Source organism: Arabidopsis thaliana, chromosome 5, assembly GCF_000001735.4.
Source record: "Arabidopsis thaliana chromosome 5, partial sequence".
Taxonomy (NCBI): Eukaryota; Viridiplantae; Streptophyta; class Magnoliopsida; order Brassicales; family Brassicaceae; genus Arabidopsis; species Arabidopsis thaliana.
The window spans coordinates 23814718-23838113 of NC_003076.8; the positions used below are offsets into that span (position 1 = coordinate 23814718).

The 23396-nt window shown below is 34.5% G+C and overlaps 6 protein-coding genes and 1 long non-coding RNA gene across 8 annotated transcripts; 4 read left to right on the top strand and 3 right to left on the bottom strand.

Annotated features, from left to right (window-relative positions):
- Positions 1-45: 45 nt before the first annotated feature.
- On the top strand, positions 46-1473 carry AT5G58990 (28S ribosomal S34 protein). The gene is made up of 3 exons (NM_125289.2): positions 46-592; positions 732-774; positions 981-1473. The coding sequence occupies exons 1-3, from the start codon at positions 311-313 to the stop codon at positions 1100-1102; spliced, it is 447 nt and encodes a 148-aa protein (NP_200707.1). The 5' UTR covers positions 46-310; the 3' UTR covers positions 1103-1473.
- Positions 1474-3466: 1993 nt separating this feature from the next.
- Positions 3467-5598, top strand: AT5G59000 (RING/FYVE/PHD zinc finger superfamily protein). The gene is made up of 3 exons (NM_125290.3): positions 3467-3560; positions 3706-4523; positions 5079-5598. The coding sequence occupies exons 2-3, from the start codon at positions 4051-4053 to the stop codon at positions 5299-5301; spliced, it is 696 nt and encodes a 231-aa protein (NP_200708.1). The 5' UTR covers positions 3467-3560; positions 3706-4050; the 3' UTR covers positions 5302-5598.
- BSK5 (kinase with tetratricopeptide repeat domain-containing protein) lies at positions 5317-8600 on the bottom strand. 2 transcript variants are annotated; one of them, NM_125291.5, is made up of 10 exons: positions 8301-8600; positions 8002-8210; positions 7746-7881; positions 7408-7541; positions 7175-7280; positions 6983-7068; positions 6676-6864; positions 6418-6582; positions 6198-6311; positions 5317-6109 (listed from the first exon to the last, which is right to left on the bottom strand). In NM_125291.5, exons 1-10 carry the CDS (start codon positions 8380-8382, stop codon positions 5861-5863), a joined length of 1470 nt encoding a protein of 489 aa, NP_200709.2. In that variant the 5' UTR covers positions 8383-8600; the 3' UTR covers positions 5317-5860. The 2 variants fall into 2 exon arrangements, with proteins under 2 accessions (NP_200709.2, NP_001078767.1); NM_001085298.1 differs by having other exon boundaries at positions 5651-6109; positions 8002-8548.
- Positions 8561-8795, top strand: AT5G08890. The gene has a single exon (NR_143127.1). It is a non-coding gene; the product is annotated as an other RNA (long non-coding RNA).
- A 3231-nt stretch (positions 8796-12026) lies between these two features.
- On the bottom strand, positions 12027-15803 carry AT5G59020 (hepatocyte growth factor activator, putative (DUF3527)). Its single transcript, NM_125292.4, has 3 exons — positions 15628-15803; positions 12826-14956; positions 12027-12724 (listed from the first exon to the last, which is right to left on the bottom strand). Exons 2-3 carry the CDS (start codon positions 14884-14886, stop codon positions 12443-12445), a joined length of 2343 nt encoding a protein of 780 aa, NP_200710.1. The 5' UTR covers positions 14887-14956; positions 15628-15803; the 3' UTR covers positions 12027-12442.
- Positions 15804-18775: 2972 nt separating this feature from the next.
- On the bottom strand, positions 18776-20028 carry COPT1 (copper transporter 1). Its single transcript, NM_125293.4, has one exon. It carries the CDS (start codon positions 19738-19740, stop codon positions 19228-19230), a length of 513 nt encoding a protein of 170 aa, NP_200711.1. The 5' UTR covers positions 19741-20028; the 3' UTR covers positions 18776-19227.
- Positions 20029-21907: 1879 nt separating this feature from the next.
- On the top strand, positions 21908-22633 carry COPT3 (copper transporter 3). Its single transcript, NM_125294.3, has one exon. The coding sequence runs from the start codon at positions 22007-22009 to the stop codon at positions 22460-22462; it is 456 nt and encodes a 151-aa protein (NP_200712.1). The 5' UTR covers positions 21908-22006; the 3' UTR covers positions 22463-22633.
- The last annotated feature ends 763 nt before the right edge of the window (positions 22634-23396 follow it).

Sequence of the window (23396 nt, forward strand, 5' to 3'; positions counted from 1 at the left end):
AAGTAAGAGTAAAGTGTGAGGAAAGTTCTTATTTTTAAGGTTGCGGAGAAAGAAAGCTACCCAATTTCAGCTGTTTTAGCGTATCTGTCCTTCTCAATTCGGTTTTCACTTCTTATTCGATTTCTAATTTTCAAAGTTTGGATTTTTGGGGTAAAGTTAGTTAAAATGCATACATAACGGGGGTAGAATGTAATTTATAAAATTGTATTGGGTCTGTTTGTGAATAAACCAAAACTTGTGGTTCTTCTCTGTCTCAACCTCAGTCGCCGATCTTCAACAGTGGCTGAAACAATAGAGAGAGAGCGATACAATGGCGATGACACTTATGAACAGAGCAATCTCTAGAACCGAAACTGTTGGTGCTTTCAGTCTCTCGCTTAGTCTCTTAAGAAATTTCTCTGCGGCGCCGTCGGCGGCATCTACTCCGGCGAGTGAAAACCCTAGCTCCGATTCGAATAAACCTAAACGAAGAAAGAAGAAAAACTTAATCGAAGTCGCTCAGTTCTTACCTAATTGGGGAATCGGATACCATATGGCTAAAGCTCACTGGAATGGAATCTCTTATGAAATCACTAAGATCAATCTCTATAAGGTTCTTCGTCTTCTTCTCTTTCATGTCTGGATTGAAAAGTTTCCATTTTTCGTAAGCTGAGATAATGTTTTTATTACCTAATCATTTGGGGTTTGATTATCTGACTTGGGTATTTGTTTGATTTTGGATTCAAATGCAGGATGGTAGACATGGAAAAGCTTGGGGAATTGTTCACAAAGATGGTGACTTTTTTTGTCATCATTTGCTTCGTATTGCTAAGTTTTTACGCCCATTGATGTCAAAGTTGGAGCTTTTTGTCATGTCTATGGAGTATAGGGTGAAATTATTAGGAGTAGCCATATCTGAAACTAGATAATCACCATTGCATTGGTGTTAAGGTTTATGCAGCTTTCATGAGAGTAACGTACATACATGGTCTCAAATGCAGGATTGCGAGCTGCGGAAGCTCCAAAGAAGATAAGCGGAGTTCACAAACGTTGTTGGAAGTATATCCCAAACCTGTCAAAGACTACTCCTGCAACAACCACTGCTGATGTTCAAGCTGCCTGATCTGTTTACTTCCATTGTTGTGGGTACTTCTTGATCTATCTGTTTGCGGTTTCTTTTTATTGGGAAGAAGATACAGTTGTTGTGACTTGATAGTTTCTTTGAATTCGTCGATAGCTTTGTAGGAAATGATCCATAATCTACGGATGATGACCGAGTATTCGTTTTTCTTGTTAAGACTTTACACTTCTTGAGTTATGATTTTGATGAGCCAGCATCCCTAAGCCTAGTGTTTAGCTACTATAAAGTTTGAACTTGTTTTGTAGGAGATCTGCTGGTTTTAAACATGTAATAAATGACCTCAACTACGATTGGCAGGTTTTAGTTTCTATCAAAATCCCAAATTTTCAATATTGAAAAGTCTCCTCTTCAGCACAGCATCTTTATTTCTTTGTTCAAATAATACATCTTTTGCAGTAAAAATCAACTTGAATACTTCTCCTGATATTGTATAGTGCCTGTTTATCGAATCATCAATGTTATGCAATGGAAGATAGTCTTGTTGGACCAGTTTTACATTTCTTCCAACCGTAGCGTAAAAATCTTGTTTGTATCCCTTTTTCCACAGACTCCAAAACCATCGTTTAGATTCACCTTTAATGAAAGCAGTTTTTGGTTGAACCAATCTTAGTCAAGTAACAGGAATCCGCATATGAACCAATCTAATATGATATATATATACAAGTCCGTGCTTTAATGGATATCTTCATGTAAGCAAAGATCTTCAAATTACCAAGTACATGAGATGGGTTTTATTCAATAACTTTGAGGTTAACAGAGAACCAATTTTAGAATCTTTTTCTTTCTTTCAGGACTCAGTTCAGTAGACTGTTTTGATTTGTAAAAAAAAGAAAGAAAACAGACTCTCTTGAATTTGACCAATCAATCTCCATTATTCTTTGGTTTAGAAGGGCCCTATTCTTTCAAATCCATGAAGCCCATCCCTCTTTAACTTTATATTTTGGCCCTGTTTATGCTTATCCAAGGAATTTTCTGTTTCCCTTCTGTCAATTTGTCAATCAATATACGGCTATCAATTTTTTGGTAGCGAGAAACAATTTGATCGAATAATATATGAATTGTCTTGAAAGTGTGGAAATATGATACATCGAATACATTCAAAAAACAACAGGTCTCAGTTAAAGAAGGTTGCTGTTTTATAGACCAAAATGACATTATAAGCTACACACTTTTGACCCAAAAAAAGAAAAACAAAAGCTACACTGTTCCTTGATAACCAAACAAAAAATGATTTAAGAAAATTATGAAATTAGCAAAAACTTTTTATATGTTTTGTCAACAATCATGTTAATGTTTATACATAGGACCGAAAATAAAATAAATGTATTGTTAATGTAGCTGTAACTATATGGTAACTATATTGGACCCTATTTTAGAAGGTGTATATACATTTTTATATTATTACTACTTTTATACAAATACAGTAAGTAGTATAATCTAGTAAACTCAAATATGAAAGGAGAATTTCAAAGAGCTTGTTGGTGAAATAAACAGACTACAGTTTTTTTTTTGTCATAAACAGACTACAGTATTTTATTTTATTTTGTCAAACAAACAGACTACAGTATTTATAATCGAAAAAATAGGTACATTGATACTGTTAAGTTACTCAGCTTATATATGTAGATACAAAAGAAAACCATATGTAACTTCAAATTTAATAGAAAACAATTAAGAAAAAAACTACTACTGTTCTTAAGTACTGTTTAAAAATGAAAATAGCATTTCAAATTTGGGGTTCTTTTATTTGTTTTCTTTGGAACAATAATTATTAAAGAAACGGTGAGTTTCCTTCCAGCCAACATTGTTACATCCTGACACAGCCACTGACATTGACAGTGATTTTTATGTTTAGTTTCATCAATACCCTTAAACTTCTATACATTTTCATTTTGACACCTCATGTTTATATACTTTTCAACAAAACCCAACACTATTGATATATATGTTCACTGAATCACTGTTCAGAGTTCACACCAACCCACTTTTCAAAATCAGTTTAAGCTGACTTCATTAGGATATATTATCTTGTATAAATAATTAATATCTAAACACTCCAGGTAATGTACTAAGTGTAGAATGAAACTTTATAGAAGCAAATCTAATTTGTAGAAACAAAGTACTTTGTTTTTTCACGGTATGAGTAAAGTACTAAAAAATTTAGTTGTTAGGAAAAATAAAATCTAACTTATTAAAGAAATCAAGAAAAGTACTAAAATAAACGCTTTTTCGTCCTATTAATGTTATAACTTAAGCAACGTGGGTACACTTCATTAGTTCATTTTCACTAAATCTATAACTTCTTTTTCTTCAATTTTTGTTCTTAATTAATAATTAAAATGTTAGGAACTGTAATTAAATTGTGATAGTAAATAGATTAGCTTAAGGGACTTCAATAAGAAATATTTTTAATTAATACAGTATGAAATACAAAAAAAAAGTACAATCGATATATATATATATATATGAAAAATTAAGTGGAAATTCAATGTAGTAGAATCATGAGTTAAGAATCCGTACCACGGGATCTAACAATGTTAAAAAGCACCCACCTTGTTTTGAAATATCTTCCAAACTTGAGGGAGACAAAAAAAAAAAAAAAACAAGTAAAAACATTTGTCTTAAAAAAAAGAAGAAAAAAAGAAGAAGAAGATAATAATAAATAAAAAAGAACAGAACAGAAGCTGCTCTTTTGTCCAAAGCTTCTTCCTTTCTCTTTCTCCAACATTTCTTCTCTGCAAGTTAAAAACTTACTAAAATAAAAAATTCAATAAACCCTTGAAGACAAAATTAGCTTTTTTGTTTTTTTTTTATTTTAATTCTTTTTTGGTTATTTTTTTTTATGATTTTGTTTTTTGTTTTCCTCGTAAAACCCATGAGTGACCCCTTTGGTTCCTCTTTGCTTTAATCTTCAAGAAAGAAAGAAAAAAATGCCTTCTTTTGCTTTTGGATCTCATCACCATTTGGCGAATCCTACAGACTCGCCGCCGTACTCCGTCGAAATTAGCATCGACGGTGACTCCTCCGACTGGGATTCTTTGTCTCAGGTCGATTTAGAGTCCGGCGGTGTACCGGCGCCGGAGAAACAGCTACATTCCGGTGGTAAGAAGAGGAGAACTAGGAGGAGAAAGAGGAGGAAGAAGAAGAAGAAGAAGAAAGGTGGAAGAGATTGCAGGATCTGTCATCTTCCTTTAGAGACTAACAAAGAAGCTGAAGATGAAGATGAAGAAGAAGAAGATGATTCTGATGATGATGAAGATGAAGAAGATGAAGAAGAAGAAGAAGAAGAAGAAGAAGAAGAATATTATGGTTTGCCTTTGCAATTAGGTTGCTCTTGTAAAGGTGATTTGGGTGTTGCTCATAGTAAGTGTGCTGAGACTTGGTTTAAGATCAAAGGAAACATGTAAGTTTCTCTTCAAGACTACTTTTGTTTTTTTTCTGCAAAATTCTACAGATTCTGTGAGAACCAAAGTAGTAAAGAATGAAACTTTATAAGGAAAAAATGTATTTCCTTTTTATGTACTTTGAGTCTTTTTTCTTGTCTGAATTCTAGAGATCCATATCATTACTTCTTAGAAAGATTGTCTGCTGAAGCTGGAATCTACAGTTTTTGTTTTGTGGCCATCAATTGTTGTCTACTTGTGTCTCATGTTCTTATGTTCCTGCACATTTTTGGATATTTATTGTTTGTAGTCTCAATTAAAGCCAGTTTCTGTGATTTGCCTCAAAACATTCAGTTTCAAAGGCTTGATTTTGCAGCTGCATTGAGAGAATCTTGCAGTCCCTTTTGCTGAGAAAGTTTGATTTTTACCAATCAAGATTGTACTCATAGCTCTGTTTAGCTTCTGTTTCTGTGTCTTTGCATTTTCCTAGCTTCTTATATGTTTACAAGATGAAGCAAGTCCCCTAAGATTTTTACTGACTAGCATTTATCATATTGTTGTATGAATCTGAGCAGGACATGTGAGATATGCGGCGCAATGGCTCTAAACGTGGCTGGTGAACAATCTAATCCGGAGAGCACTGCTTCTACACATTCACAAGCAGCTGCGGGACAATCTCTAACTCAGACAGAGCCACGAGGAATCTGGCATGGTCGCCCTGTTATGAACTTCTTACTTGCTGCTATGGTCTTCGCCTTCGTTGTTTCTTGGCTTTTTCACTTCAAAGTCCTCAAGTGAAACGTTTTCCATCTCTCTCTCTCTCTCTCTCTCTCTTTCGCCCACCCGCACGAGCTCACTCTTCTCCTGTTCTTGAGCCGCTTGCAATCGCTGAATCAATCCCTCCTGTTGCTTGATTATTCACACGTTTTGTAGCTGTAAAAACTTGGTAGTGTTTAGATTGTTGTAACTTGTGAGATTTACATTTTGTATAATATTGTTCTCTGCTCCGGCTTCGTGAAATCTCTGTGTGGTCAGGAGGGTCTTAGCTCTTTTGGTTTCAGACACATGGCTTTGAAAACTGGTAATAGATAAAATACTGGACAATAGTTGTGTAGAATCTGTTTTTGTACTTCAAATGAAGAAAATTAGTTTGAACAAATCTCATATAAGGATCTTGGACTTAAATGAGAAAGATCCTTCTTTTCTTGATTCAAATGTGATTTGAATCATCTCTTCAAATTGGAAACCACAAATTTAAGATAATGCTTAAAGAAGACAGAGACAATGAGGCTTTCTCAGAATCCAATCACAAAACGAAGAAGGCGGAAGAGAGAAGAAACCTATACACTTGAAGTTTTCAGTTTCTGTTGTTATGTTTCTTGGCTTCCAAGGAAGTTCCATCTTTTAGGGTTTCACAGGCGTCTTTATCCATTCCAAGGCTGAAGAGAGCAGCGGCCTGAAGATAGAAAGCCGTTGGCCATTCAGGAGACACTACTTGCGCCTGCATTGCATCACCAAGAGCCTCTTGAGGCATATTGCTCATCAGATAACACAAACACCTCCTTGCAAAAACTGTTGGCGATACCATTGTGCCATCTTCGATGAACTGCAGATACAATAAGACGGATTGAGTCGAGTTCCAGGGGAATTATGTTTCTGGGTTTCAAGAAAGTAACCCACTTTCTGTTTCTTACCTGCGTGTAACATTCAACAGCAGTGACAAAGTCTTTGCCTTTGAACGCAGCATCTCCTTGTTTCTTGGAGTTTAGAGTCTCCTGAATCTGGTCGGTCCACACTTGGAACGAGAGCTGTGTTGCAAATAAAACAGGAACCTCAGGTAAGACTAAAGAAGCTCTAGACTTGAAGGTCATTGACCTCATAGAAGATGAAGAAGCTTCTTGTTCATGTACATACCTCATTTGCTACACCCTCGTCATCTTTGTATCCAACCTTTTCGAGAATTTCATGTATTGCTGTGAGATCATGTCGTGAACAAGCGTCACCAAGAGGGGTAAGCGAAGTTGTTTCCTTTGGAGAAGCAGCTCCATGTGGAATCCCCATTAAAACATGAGACGGAATCTGAAGAAAACAACAGAGATGTAGAATAAGACGAGGAGCTAGAATACTTGAATGGTTGATACATGAAAGGAAGGTGATTTAGTGAGTGCATACATCAGTTTCTTTCTGAAGAGGAGCGAGTGAGGACACGAGAGATTTCACATTTGGCCTTTCACGAGCTTCATACTGCAAACAACGGGAAGCTAAACGAACCAAATCGGTTCCATCATCGTTTGAGAAATGGCCATCTAGACACGAGTCCATCAGCATCAGGAAATTCTTCCCACGAATCAGATCAAGCGCCTGCAGAACAATGGTAGAGCATACAGAACTTTATCAACATTTTCTGGGATAAGGAGAAGAAGCTAAAAGATCAAGAACTTCCTCCCAAGAGAAGTTGAGCCATGTTTGGTGCACTTACATGGCTTGGTGGTATGTGTTTGCCGCTGAGAAGATCTAGCAACAGCGTTCCGAAGCTGTAGACCACACTCTCCGGAATCACTCTCCCTTAAGAGATTAATAAACGCACATCCATATATCAGATCAATATCATAACTTTGTCAAACAGCAAACACATAACTTGACGCCATTGCATCTCAAATCAGTAACTGACCTGTTCTTAGGTATTCAGGAGGTGTGAAAGCCAAATTTGTACTGTAACTCTTCCCATCCCTACTATTCTTCATAAGACCAAAGCAAGATAATCTCGGGTTACCATCCTGTAATCAAGTTTTCCAGAAAAACATTATAAGAATCCCAGAACAGTAACTTATACGAAAAGTGAAACATAAATCCAATCAAGAGCAAGAAAGAGATAAGAGAGTTAATAGTAAGCTCGAGATGGACCTGGTCAAACAAGATCCTGTAAGCATTAAGATCGTGGTACAAGGCGCGACCTTTGCTGCTACAATACTCAAGTGCTTGTGCAAGATACAAAGCCACTCTCAACCTCATAGACCACTTCATTGGCTGACTATCCCCTACATATCATCACAAATTATTAAGTTCCACCAATCATTTGCATTTAAAGTGTTAATCTTTTGTTCAACAAGATAGAACCAAAAACAGAAATTACCAACAAAATCTCCTAAACAATGTGTTAGAACTAAAAACTAAAAGGCGTAGAGAATCAAACCAAAAAAGTAAACAGTTGCCAATCTCTTAAAGATGATGAGAAGCCTTACAGTGAAAGAGATGCTTCGAGAGAGTTTCAAAAGGCATAAACTCAGCAACGAGCAATCTCTCGTCTCCTTCACAACAGAATCCAATCAAATTCGCCAACCTCTCATTCCTCAACTGCCCCACAGCTTTTGCTTCTTCCTAAAGATCAATCAAACCAAACAGTAAACACCACCAAATGCAACAGGGGTTTTAAATTGAACTGTACGAGAACCCATCAACGGAAATGAGTAAAGGAATCAAATTTATGAGAGTTCGTACAAGAAATTGACGAGTATCAGGCCAAGCGGATCTATTGAATCGTTTAACAGCGATCCATCGGTCATCTTCAAGTCTGCCTTTATACACAACATTAGGAGCTTTAACACCATGTTCGGAGACAATACTGTCTGTAGAGAATCCACAAGTAGCAGCTCGTAGTTGGTCGAAACTAAACTCCGTAAACGACGGCAAATCGTCCGTTCCGTTATCTATCAGAACAAAAAACAAAAAACTCAAACTTTGTTAGCAGAGAGAGTGTGAAAGGTAGAGACTTTAAGTGAAGAAGAAGTTGTTATCACCTAGATCAGAAGCTTCGTTGTGAGTTGATTTGAGATGGGTCGGCCACCAACAGAGAGAGAGCTTAGAGCAACGAGGTCCCATTTTGGGGTTTTGAAAGATTTAAGGAAGATTGAAAGATTTTTCTTAGCTAAACCCGAAAAGCAAAAACCCTTTTTTTTTTCTGGTGAGTCACTTTCTAAAGAGAAGCCAAGAGAGAAAGAGAAAAAAAAAGAAGTTTTTTTTGTTCTCGAGGAGAAAGGAATCTGCGGAAAAAAATGAAAGGAGAAAAATTTATATATAGCGCACGTAGTGGGGAAGACACAGACACAGTCACAGTGGTGAATCATTGAAAAACGTTAAACTTCTTTCTTCAACAATAATAAGTGTTTTTACTTGTTGTGGATCCAATGTTTCTCTTTCTCTCTCGCTTTTTCACTTTGTTTTTTTTTTTCATTAAATATCTAACGTTTATACATTCTGATAACGTTAAAACAGTATTTTTGTTCAATTAGTAGTACATTCAAATCTCACTTTCCAAATGACCAAAACTATATAGATAATAATTACAAAATTAATATGTATATTTTAACAATATTTTTTTCTTATTTACGATGGACACTTCTAACTTCTGTAGTATTTAGAAGAACAATAAACCATACAATTATGTACGATATCATATCCGCAATCGGTTAAGAAAACATTTTGGAAAGCTTGCAAAATCAGTTGTATGAAAATTTTAAGAATGTTTTAGAATGGTGTAGGAATGTTTATAATTTTTATTTTTTAATTGGTCTTTTTGAAAGATAACAGAAAAATAGTGTTTTAGAGTAACTTTAAAATAACACCAAATAGACAACCTTGACTAACTCTGAAACATCCGGTTAAGATATGAAAGGTAAAAATAAAATAATAATGCGAAATTACTACATTAGGGGTAAAATCGTAAACTGAGTGGTCAAAGGGTCAAAGCTATGTGTGCATGCGTGTGGGTGTGAATATTAAAAACAAAGTGGCAGTGGTAGTAATAGTTTAGGAGAAGTTGCATTTAGTGTTCTCTCCATTTAATCTAATCTAGTTTTTCTTTGTTAAAGCATATCTAATCTAGTTTTTCTTCACATATTTAACTCATATTGCCAAAAGATTTTGCCTAAACTACAGATATTATTCAACAAAGCGATAACTTTGATTTGATAAAAGACTGTTATACAGTTTCACTTTTTTATGTACTTTATATTATATGAGCATTTGAAGTTTTGAACCCATAAGCGAAGAACTTTCCAGCTAAAATGACGCAGACCGGTGACCCAATATAGCGAAAGAGGTCCATGAAGCATTTTATATGCGAGTCAAAAGCTTTTGCGGAGTATCATATACGTATTACACCGCAAAGCTCATAAAGTTAAAATCTTTACGAAGCTTTCTCTATGATATATCGAACCAACTTTTGATTTGTTTAAATAATTATTTATTTATAAGAACAGTTATTAATGTTGGTTGGTGGAGACAAAGAGGATCTTGGTGATAAATATGGTAAAGAAAGTAGTAATAGAAGATGACTTCACGCGTGTGCCAAGGAGAAGTTTGTTGTCCTTTGGGGGACACATTTTAGCCTAATTTAAGATGCTCTTAAGTGACCAAGCCAGGACCACTACAACTGTAAATAATGGAAGATAGTAATCATATTCTTCTAGACAATGGAGCGTTATTTTGAAGGTTGCATGTTTTTAAAACTCCCTTCGACTCTTGGCTCAAGAAAATGTTCATGCCAATAACGAAATTTTGGCAACCGATATTAAATATACGCAATAAAACTAATAGTTAGCAATCATAAGCTTTGAAACAAAATCTTTCAATAAGCAAATTGCTCTATATCTTTTATTTCTTATGATGGAAAGATGAATCCTTAGTTTTTACATATTTAGAAGGTACTTACTAGAAGTTGAGTAGTGCTCCGGTTATTTCAAAAAACATTACTCAACCTATAAGGCCATCTCCAAGGGAACTGCAAAACTTTAAAATAGCGTGGGAATGTTAACTTTTTCTCTCCAACCAAACTGTATAATTTACACTATTATAGTGTGATTCCTTTTTTTTCAACAGTATATCACTATATTTGGTGTGTCACTGTAGACAACGGCAAAAGATAGAATATTATTATTTTTTATTTTTGTATAATTATATATTAAAAAGCCTATATAGTTACAGTAGATTAAAAAAATTTTATATTGTTATTTAATAATCTAAATAAGTTTTGTAATGAAAATTAATGTAGCAAAACTATTTTGGTATTTTTGAATTTTAATTGTATGAATTATTAATTACTCGGCTTTTCTGAAATTAATACACACTTTGGTTGGAAATACATAATAGAATTCAATTAGCCATTTATTATTTGTAAGTTTATATTAATTAATGAATTAAAAAACTATTAAATAATAAAGACAGATTTTAGTTACATAATATAATAATAGAGAATAATAATTTTAGTGTAATATTTAGTGTTATGGTTAGAGAAGAAAAAAAAATTAGTGTTAAAGTTGCACTAAATATAGTGATATTTCAACACAAAAATAGTGTTATGGTTGGAGATGCCCTAAGACGCGATAATTGCTATGAGTTTTGGAATTTCAAAAGTCAATGTTGTACATCGAATTTGGTGGATTTAGAGACTACATAGAGTTATGTTTTTTTCGTAAATCTTATACAGATACCTGTGTTTTAGAGGGTTTGTGACAAAAGACCAACTACAAGATACTTTTTTACACACGCAAAAAGGGTATTTGACAGAAAAGAAACCGAATAGTGTATATGATATTTTATAATTACACCTCACCTTTAAGGGCTTTTACCAAAAAAAATGTTTGTAAATTAGATAAATGGATAGTATTGGTCCACCCAATGTCGAGTTTTAAGAGAACACATTACTTGTTCTTAACCACATTCAAACTATCTGCTTTGCAACGAACACATGCAGCCACGTAGAAATGGATTATAATGTGATTACAATAATTCAGTAGTCTTGTTTACACCAAAAAACAAAAATTAATGAGAGAATGTGAAAGGTGTTTTATAAGAACATACATATGCAATCCTACCAAAAAAAAAAGAAGAACATACATATGCAAATACATGTAATAACGGAGTTTGAAGGATTTCTATGTAAAAAGTCATCTAAATAGATGTTCGTATTACATTGGCCAAGTGAAGAACTTTTTTTTTTTTTGGTAAGACTGGCCAAGTGAATAACTAATTGTTGGAACTTGGAACCATCATTTTAACAAATATTGATAATTCATACTGTATTATTGCAAAAAAAATTATTGGTAATATAAACAAATTGCTCTAAAACAGACATTTATGTTGCATTACATGTTTTTTTTTTATTTTGCATTACATGTTAACAAATGCAAGAGATCATTTTCAGAAAACATAATCATTTAAACAAAGACAATATCGTTTGGTGAAATCTTGGATAATCTTCTTAATAATGTGATTCGATATTTACATATATTTTAGCATATGGCAAAATTGGATATTGATGGGTCTACCATGTTGCTTGTTGTGAGTTCAAAGTGCATAAAGCTATAAAATCCACTCTGTTCCTCACTGTCTCTGTGACCGAAAAAACAACAACTTCACGTGAACGATTGCAACATTTTTTATTGTTTTCTTATACCTTAGAATCTTTTTGACTTTACAAGACTAAATTTTAAGAAGATGGAACTAATCAAATCTCAAATTTTATGCAAGACTAAGACTTATCTACAATTTACATGGAATGTTTTTTTCAAAAAACAAACTTTGTGTGATCAGCTGGGCCAGGTTCAAAAACACTGTTCCTGTGAATCCAATTCATCATGACAAATGATCACATGGCAACATAAAAAAAAGCCCCTTTAATTTTTCCGAGTCAGGCTTTCAAGTTTCAGAAACCAAAGATCTTCACAGCTTGAAAGTAGTAGACTAACATTATATATGGAGAGATAAGCTATAAAAAAATATTCACACTTAAGAGTTGGGAAGATCATTAGACTAACTACTTTAAAGAGATCTTCTAGCTGCTTTCTTATTTCCTGCAACTGTTTTATCTTAGGCTTAACACTAATATTATGATCACATACCTGCAAGTAAAAAATTTGGGTTTGAAGTAAAAATACAAACTTCAGACCCGCCCAACAGGCGAGAACCGCGGTTGATACCCGACGGTGTTGCCATTAGGGTTTGAATCTTGGTCCGGGAGTAACACGGTTTTTCCCCTAACTTTATGTTCATCACAAGAGCTTTTCTGCTCAAGGATGTTCTCTGACATTTTCCTACTCTCTGCAAGTGCCATGCATATAGAGAACGCTTGTAGTTGTGAAAGGGATGAATTATATGCAACTGAATATATCCCTTCTTTGATCGGTTTAAAGCTCAAGAACGGATGCTCCTCCGCTTGTTCTCCCTGGAAAAACGTAGAAATGTGATGATGAAACCTTTTGGTTTTGATTTGGCAGAGAGCAAAAAAAAGGACATTTGATTTAGGACTAAGTATAGAATCTGCACCAGAAAGAAGAGTTCGAATCTGTTTGAAGAGGGTGGTGAGTTTGATGTTGCCGACTTCTTGTAGGAGAGGTTGTGCTGATTTGTAAGAATTCTGAGATTACAGCCCATGTCCCAACCTCCACAATCGCAAGATCCACCTGTTCTCCATCGCTGTATCAAAGACGATGGCCCTCCTTTCTGAGGCATACTATGAACACCGCTTTGAAGTATGACCGTAGCACTAATGTCTTGGTCAAAAAACTTGTCTTTGATGTGATCTTCAAGCTCTCCACTAGTTGCATTGTGATCCTGAACCGTGTTTAGTGGAGCCCTTCTGTGAAACAATCTTGGCATCTTCACGATGATCGCAGCTAGCTCGTTTTTCAACTGCAGATCAGACTTTTCCGTGCTCTCTCGATCAAGTTCTACAGAGAAGAGAACAAACTCTCTGATGGAACCAGATGGCAAAGAGCTCGAGACCCGCATCTGAGCAACAACATTAGAGATGAGACCATGTGTTTGGCCGCTGCCTCTTTGGTTTAACCACCCACTGTTTCTCTTATGGTCTTTAATAGAGAAGAAAGTATAAACACTAGTACATTCACCCTCTTCCGAGCTTCCCATTTTCTTTTGGGTGGCCGCAATAATGTCTGTTTCTTTGTTCACTGCAAATGTAAAGAGTGGCTGATTGTTCTTAACTGTAACCCGCAGAACAGCTCGAACCATGGATGATCCTAGCTTCTTTCCATGAGCTGAATCATTGACATTTACTGATTTGCAACCTGTGATACCCAATTTAAGTCGTTGAAGGCCTTGACCTTTCGGCCCCTCCACAGAATTGCCAGAGTTAGCTGCTCTTGGCTTCAATAGAGGCTCTAGCAACCTTCTTAAATGGCTTGTCGTGGTTGTATCTTTTTTACTGGGTTTGTTGCAATTTGAGCCGTCAACATCAGATAATAGAGCCACATTTTGTGAATCTATCTTTGTGGAGTTAGTCATTGAGTCTAGCTGGGTTGTGGGAACAGTACCTCCTTCACTGTTAGTTTTGCTTGCCTTACCCATATTGAAGCTAAGCCGCTGAAAAGGAGATATACTTCTCCCCTTTTCAGATGTCACTTTATGCGTCTTTGAATCTTGTCTCTGGCAAGGCTCATACATACAATGTTTCACAGATAACAAAGATGATGCTCTGTCTTCTGAGATTTTACCTTTGGAAGATTTATTCCTTGCTTTTGTTAAGAGTGACACGCACTGAGATAGTTCAACTGAAACCTTTTTCTGGTCAGCATCAGTGGAGCCAAGTTTACTCTCTGCCAAGCAGCCATCAGCATTACATGGCAAGGGACAAGAATGTTGAGTACAGTAATCTCCTTCAACACCGTGAACAACCCGGACTTTTCTATTTGAACTCCTCTTGCAGGTCTTAGCCTCCCCATGCTGCTTTCGACCAAGTTCTCCATCATGTTCATTTCGGTTTCTTTCGTGCAAGTTCTTTTCACTCTTCCTATGTCTGCTAACATCAGCCTTTGACTTTACCTCCATGTTCAAGCCAGCCTCAGGATTCAATCCATGTGACAAAGTTCCATTTTTAGAGCAAATCTTCCCTTTCAGATCCTTCTCCTCACACACATCTAATCCTTGTGCATTAGTACTTGGACCAAACTGCTCTTCTGGTACGCTGAAACATCTACGATCTTTGTGTTTCTTTCTCCGAGTACATTTGATTTCTTCACACTCCTTTACAACAGAATTTGGCATCACACTGGACTGCCGTGAGCTACGATGTTTCAATCGACGATCCGAACTACGGTTCTGCACTTTACTTGGACCAGCAGATGATGACTCGCCTCTAGGCGGAGGAGCCAACAAAGCATCTGCTTGGGAAACCATAGGGAATCTACTCTTCATTGAAACCCTGTTATGACTATGCTGCCACTTCTCCAAACGGCCCCAATCAAGAACACCAACACTCAAGAGCTTTTCCTGAGGTGTAGTTTCAGCTCTCTCCAAGAAAACCGGTAACTTGGACATATACTTAACAAGCTCATGACTCTCGAGACGTTGTTTCACAGGAGTTTCCATAGATTGTAGTAGTAGCTAGTCACAGAACCAATGGATTCACATCAATCTAACTTATATGACTTCCTGGATTCTGAAAAATTGAAGAAACACCAAAATCAATCACATCAAAAAGTGTATTGAAAGCACTTTCTGAAAAGTTCTTTTCTACAATGATCACGGTATCAAAGAGAAGAAAGAATACAAAAAAAAACAAAAAAAGTGGTCCTCAAGGACGCAGAAAGAAATGCAGGAAGAAGAAGATAATAATGATTGATATCAAAACATCTTTCGATAATGCTAAAAATACATATCATGGACCCGAAGAAACAGCTGAATGATGCGTCCGTGCATTTATGAACAAGTATCACAAACAATAAGAAACGACAAAAACAAATTTCAGATTTGATTCAAAACTTTTGACGGATCCAAGAAAAAAAGGAGAAATCAAAAATTTCGGAAATTAACCAAAATCGTAAGCTCGGAGAAGAAAGAGACGACGGTATATACATAAATCGCTAAGAATTTGTTCTTAAAATCAACGAAGCAAAAATGATCAAGCTCCGATTTGAATCGAATTCGAAACATAAAATTTAATCTAGGTTTAGTTAGATTGTACATATATAAGCAAAACGAAAGCGTGATAAAACCTAGAAGAACGGCATTGAAGTGGTTTATCAGCTTAACGAAACGGCAATGTTTCAACCAAACCCAAAGCGAAGAAACTTTCCCGAGAATCGTGGGAAAAGAAAAGAGTAAAATTACCTCAAACAGCGAAGAGAAAATGCAGAACCGACACAACCACTCGGCGACGGAGAAGACGAAGATACAGAGAGTGAGAAACAGAGATTCAAAAATACTAAGGAGAGTGAATCAGCAAAAGTGAAGATCCAAAAAAAAAAAACAGAGAAGTGATCGATTCACATAAAAGCTACAGAGAGAGAGATTGTGACCCTGGGAGAGAAGATGATCGGACGGTGGAGAATGAAGGAAAGGGTTAAATCATGCGGTTGAGATTATCGAGGAAGGGGCGCGGGAATGGTTTATGTCAGGGTGGTCCCCACATGTATATATTCACATGTTTACGTGTGCTCATTAGCATAAGATTTCCACCATAAACTGACAAAATTATACTCCAAAAACAATTTAATTCCACTTTTTCCTTAAAAAGATTAGCATTTATTAGATATACAGTATAATGTCAACACAATGTGAATGATTTAATCACATGATTAACATCACAGAAAATAAATCACATGTTTTGCTTTGTTTTACGGCCTTTACTGTAGACCTTTGACAAAAAAAAATGTTTATTTTAGATAACTACAATGATTTGAATATATTACAAATATCACAAATTATATCGAGACGATTTCTAAAATAAAAATATATTTACATACTGTCAGTGGTTCTTACGATTATTTCACGACTTGACTACTAGCTATAGAAAAATAGTTCTGATGTATGAAATTTATAACAATATATAATGTACAGTATATTCTCTGGTTCTAGATGTATCTTATATATACGAGAGCTGCACCAAAAATAAATGCAATCGTGTGGTCAATTTTAATTTACCCTAATGTAGTTTGGTAAGAAAACTATATGATATGTTTGTGTGTATAGATTAATAGTATAAAGTTTGTATGTTGGTGGGTCGATCGTGGGGTTGATTTCATAGATTATTATGGGTCCACTGACGCAGCTCAAGATCAGAGACTGTAGTTTCCAAGAAAGCTTATAATGATCAAATTTTGTAATGTGCAAGTAGCTTGTAGTATTAATTTGGATATAAAAATCTACTGTATCTAACCACAATACGTGATATATCTATTGTTAATTACTTACTTATAGTAGCAATGGAGTTGGCTATAATTATATAGCACGGAGTCTCACAAATACATGGAGTCTTTAATGTCACTATCTTTTGTTCTCTACGAAAACTGGTTTATGTCTCACAAGAATTAATAGTAAAATGTCTATTACTAGTTGTTGCTTTTAAAATCAAATTATTCGATTCAGTCAGTCATATTTGGATAGACATAAGCTATTTTCTCGGTGAAGTTTGAAATTTGGGAACAAAGATTAAATATTTGTAGTTGGCAGCTCATAACAATATACATGAGTATTGGTACTAAGAGATCATTATACATTGTCACTGATGAGTGATGATGGAAGATTGAAATGCAGCTAGCTACTTTTCGAATAAGATGAAATCACCATTCCTAGGGACACCATAAAAGAAAGAAGAAAGTCCTTTATGTGGATATTCATCATAAGCAAAACAAAGCAACTAACAAAAGATGAATTTAAAAGTAAGATCGAAATATATAATAAATTAAAAACACAAAAGAGGAATCACTTTTTCTTTTAGTTGCAAAGTGATAACTACTATTTTCCCATCCACCGACGAGGAATTACTTCATTAGTTTGGTTTTATAGGATGAATTATTTCTTACAGAGTCGTCTAAATTAGACGCTAAATCAAATGATGAATTTCATTAGAACACTAAATTAAGCTAAGAAAGGCATGTCACGTGTGAGCACGATTACTTTTTTCTTTTTCTTTTTCTGTGTTAATGTATGCACGAGTATTAGTTACCTAACATTTCAATAGATATTTCAATTTTTAGATATGTATGTAAATAACAATTTTGTGCACTATTTTTTTTCTTCCACTCAACATTTAAAGTGAGATGGGGTTTAAACTTTAAAGCGCAATGAAAAGGAAAAGATACCATATCTTAAATGTTCAAAAGGTCACTTAAGCTTGTCGCAGAAAGTCCATTTGGCAAATTTAATAAATATCACTATCCGATTTTTCTAATGTACTATTTGAATAATTAAAAACTAATCAGAAATTACTATTTTAATGTACGCACGGTGTTCATAGTTGCTTGTCTTAGACAGGCTTAGCCACTCCCAGTCACGACGACTTTACTTAAGATAACAAAGCAAAGATATATATGCTATATGTTTTCGTCTACAACGTAACTCACATATAAATATACTAAAAATTTAAATTCAAATGGTTATATAACAGCAATATTAACAAAAAATAGAAACTACTAGACTGTAATATATATGTAAAATAAATACATATACATATTTTATATATATTAAGGAATAATTATCCAAGAACAATACGATTATACAAATCAAACAAAAAATTATGAAGATATAACATATATACGTTTTGAAAATATGAAAAAAAAAAAAAACTGAAGTGACCAGCTCTAGGATGGGCTTTAAAATTTCTCTAAAAATAATTAGGGCTCACAGGATGGCTAAAAGCCCAAGAACAGAACTGACTTTGGATCTCTTTGCCAAAAACCACCAATATCTTGTATGTATTAAAGACAACATGCAATGGATGGATCATGATAAATTGTGGTACCAAAGCATTCTTGGCGTTGAGCCGTTGACACAAAATGAAGAAGACGCTCCCAACTAAGATATGATCATATATATTTTATTTTGTCTTAAAGACAGAATGTGCTGCAGTCTGCTTTATGCAAAAGGTCCCAGCTAAACAAAGAAATTTGAGCCTTTCTGAAATGAAGAGGCCCATGATGAATTAGGAGAAGAAGGCCCACTTAGAAACTTGTTGCAGAGTACGTTAAAAGTTAAAACATACGAGAAAAATAGCTTTAGAGTTTGATGATAGGTTTACAAAAAAAAAGAAAAGAAAAAAAAGAGAGTTTGATGATAATTGTCTTCTTCATCTTTTCTTTTTCTGGTTTTCATCATCTTTCTCTACTCTTCTTCTTGTAACTTGATTTTAAATTAATTAGTGAACTACATCTAACTATTATAAATTTAAAAACCCTTTAACCAAATACACCCAAAAAAAAAACGAAACTATATGGGTCATAGTGTCAGCGAGGTCACGAGACTATAGTGAGAAAATAATAGTAAGAATTTTTATTTTATTTTTTTGTGTCATCAAACGCCATTTGTAAACTATATATACATATATTGAATTTGGGTGTATTCGATAGGAAGACTATATACCTTTGCTTCTTCTATACATTTTTAATGAACTTTTGTAAACACATCTCTAACTACAAAGTTGAGATAAGAAAATTATATATGAAATTCTGAGAGAAAAAAAAAACAAATTGGAGCCCAAAAGTAGTAAATTGTATACTCAGCTTTCACCATTAGCCAGCAGAATAAAACAAAAGCAAAAAAAATTAAGCAAACGATAGAAAATATCAAATATTCCTCCTCCTCACATTCACACACACATGAACCTCAAGAACAATCCATAAAATAACCAAGAAAACTACAAACCCTAGATCTTTAATTTGAATCACAAGCATGGATCAATCCATACATATATATAAAGCATTGATATTATCATCAACAAGCACAACCTGAGGGAGGAACATAGTTAGTTTTCCGGTCATCGGAGGTATTCCGGAAAGTTTGGCTTCCGAACAACATGAAACCAACGGCATGACCGGCCAGAGCGACGAGAAACACACCGGCGTTAAACGACATGACGGCGAGCATGACTAGATAGGCGAGGCCGATACGGAGGGTATACACGGCGGTTTGGATTAACCCGGCGGCACGATTAGCCGAATCTCCGGTGGAGCCACGGAGGAGAGAGGAATGAGCAAGCCATTCGGTGAGGACGGCGAGAAAGAAGACAAAGATAAGACAAAGAGCATACATGCCGGAGCTTGTTCCGGGCCAACCGGAGAAGAGAACCTCCGTGTTCTTGCCCCAAAAGAAGGTCATGTGCATCATCATCTTCATGTGGTGATGTCCTCCTCCTTCGTTCATGGATCCATTGTTCATCATGGATGATGGTGATGATGATGATGATGATGATGGTCGAGGCATTCCATGCATGTGATCATGATCCATGGTTTCTTTGTTCTTGGCTCTTGTGTTTTGGTTGGGAGGAGAGGAAAATTGCAAGAAATTGGTTGCTTGGTATTTAATGGCATTTATTTGAGATTCTTATTTAAAATGAAATTTCGGTTTCTGTGGAGATAAGAGTATCGATGTTAACGTAGTACAGTACAACTTGTTTTTTGACTTGTCAAACCTTCTGTCGTACTCGTACATAAAAGGTAATATTTAGAAAGTAAAAAGAGAGAATTATGTCCACTTAATATCTAAATTTTAGTTAGTAATTTTTGTTCAAAATCCCTTAATTAATTACTATATTAAGTTCTTAGTTTACACTTTACACTCTTTTTCATCGGCTTCTTGATTTACAATCAGCTACTCCATTCATGGAATTCTCTAAATCAATTTTGGTTTGTATAGGATTGAGAATCAATAAATGTTAAAATTTTACACATGCGATTCACGTTGATTTTATTATCATTTCATTTACAAGTTTAATGTATGTTTTTGGTTATTTTTTTCATGAATAAATTAAGATTTTGAATGAAGACAGCAAATCGGGTAATGTAGGACACATAAAATTGAATAAGGCGATACAGTTTAAGTATTATATGTGCAAGAAAACACAGTCAGAACAAATGCGGTTAGTGTTGAATTAGAGATCAAGAATAATGCTTGAATGGTGAGAAAATAATGAGATATGAGTATAATATTTTATCAAATTTTAAAAAATGTTTTTAACATATCAATTTTTTTTGTTTTGGATATAAATGGTTTAGTTAAGTTGTTGTTTTTTTAAAATGTATTTCTGAAATAAAACGCACCAAAAGACACCTCATTTTATGCTTCTTCTTTGTAAGGTGCATTTCTTATTTTCTCTTCATTGCGATTTGCGAAGATCCGCATGTGATTCATTTATTATTAAAACATAATGTTGATGTGTTATTATAAGGTTGGTTTGTTGAATGATAACATTAATAATGAACCGCTAAAATACGGCCTTTTACATGTTCTTCATTCAAGGCTTAGTTTACAAAAAGTTTTATAATATTTATCGATTGGACTATTGTTTCCGTGTTGAAAAATCTAACGGCTACATAGTAGTTTTATTTGTCATATCAAATACTGAAGCATGTCAATATGTCATCACTGTCCATAATTCTTGTTTCTTGGATTTTCTTAATAAATTATTTGTTTCCTTTCACAAACAGTATTGTTTCATAGACAAATTGTATGTTCTGTCAGTTAGCATGAAAAATTGTATGTTAGTCTACAAAATAAATCTAATAGATTCAAACATTATAGTTTACTAAAAAAAAAGATAAAGAAAAACATAGGAGCTTTGCCAATTATTGAAGCAGAGATATCTGATTGATTGATTAGTTTAAAACTTAACTACGATTGAATAAAGGAACAACACAAAAGATATCGATGACGACCAGATACCACAAGAAAAGAAAAGATCAAGAAAGAAAGAAGAAGATATTTGATGTGAGGTCATAAAAGAGACGTATTATTATATGGACTTTCCAAAAATACATCGTAAACATTACGTTGACGAAACTCATTCAGGCGAACGATTACGTCTGACACCGTTCGAGGGTTTATTGGCATTTATTTACTTTATCCATGATAAAATCTAAATTGAGTAAATTGAATTTTGGCCTGTGAGGTTAATAATGATTAAGAAGGTAATTGTATGTTGTTGTTTTTTTTTTACTATGGAACGGATAACAAAAAAAATATTGGGCTTGTTTAAAGAAATTGTCAATGACTCTGGATTCTTTTTTTCTCAGTCCATGGCATAAAAATACCAGTGTTATTAAAAAAATTGAGCCCATAACAAAGCTGTGTTTTTTTTGAACACGCCCATAACAAAACTTTCTAATTACCATTTTACGACCATATTAATAACAAATATTAGGATTTTTTTTTTTAATTTGCTTTTAACAGTCAAGCTAGAAACCAGACGAAATCACAGTCTTTAGTCAAAAACAATATAAAAAAAAAGATTCTAGATTTTTTCAGCTTTGGATAATTTACTTTTTCAATTTTAAGACTTAAAAGGAACAGATCTTTGGACATAATCTCAACAAAATATCTTTGAAGTACACTTTTAAACTCTAATAAAATCACAATTATCGCATTATTGTTGTAAAAATGTACATTGTACTACACACCAAACTCCAACCCAAAAACAAAACCCTTATAAATACACACACACAAGTATACACAACAACAAAATCTTCACATTGCACGTAAAAAATATCTTTATACAATGAACGGCATGAGTGGATCTTCTCCGGCGGCTCCGGCTCCTTCACCATCATCGTTCTTCCAACATCGCCACCGTCACGGTGGTATGATGCATATGACTTTCTTTTGGGGAAAAACCACGGAGGTTCTATTCGACGGATGGCCAGGGACCAGTCTGAAAATGTATTGGGTCTGTCTCGCCGTCATTTTTGTTATTTCCGCTTTCTCCGAGTGTCTATCGCGGTGCGGTTTCATGAAATCCGGTCCGGCTAGCTTGGGAGGCGGGCTATTACAGACTGCGGTTTACACCGTGAGGGCTGCTTTGTCTTATTTGGTCATGCTGGCTGTGATGTCGTTCAATGGAGGAGTCTTCGTGGCTGCGATGGCTGGTTTTGGATTAGGGTTTATGATTTTTGGAAGTAGGGCTTTTAGGGCCACTAGCAGTAACAGTCACACCGAGGTTCAATCACATTGTTGATTTTTGTCTTAGATCGTTTTTATTTTCCTTGTTTCCCGTTGAAATAATGATTAGGAAAATAAAAAAATTCACGTTTTTGGATTTTAGATTGAGTAAGAATGTAAGATTGGAAGTTCTTTAACCTCATTTTATTTTATTTTGTTTTGATCTCTAATATATAATTGTGTTGGTCAAATTTCTAAGAATTGTATAATAGAATTTTTTTTTTTTGAATATACAACTTTCCTTCGAACGGTAGTATATACGGTATAGTTAAAAATCATAGCTTAGAGAAATTTGTTCTTTTGAAACTAGTGGTTGAATATATTTGTATTGCTAACAAGAGATTTGAACAAGGTAATGACATCGTAAATGAAAAAATGTATAACTTCCTATCGCCCATCTCGTAATAGTTTGTTATGAAATTCCCAAGAACTTTCAAACGTTTCATAAATCAAGGCTTCCTAAAACAATAACGACCAATCTAAATGTTCGTTCCGATCTAAATTCTCTCTTATTGATAACTAAACGTATATTTTCGTTCCAAAACGGACGTATTTATAGATAACTTCTCTCATTAGTTAGGGATCACAAACATCACATAATCGAAATATCTCATATTGAAAAAACTAAAGAGGAAAGAAGATGAGGCTTTTGTGTAGAACCAAAAGGAAAAGGAAGAAAAAAAATGTTAGATTCGTGGATCTCGAAGTCATACGGCTCATACCCATACATAAATTGTTTTTTGTACTCCATACTCTTAAAAATGTATTCCATACCGTTTCCACATTCATTTACCCACATTCAAAACGTTTAGTTGCTGTCCAACTTTACGATATAAAACGTGGAGTTCCAACGACTTTCAAATGTTTGCGTGTAAAACATCATATAAGACCTTTTATAACAATCTTACAAGCTAATTTACCAAATAATATTAATATAATAATAATCTTAC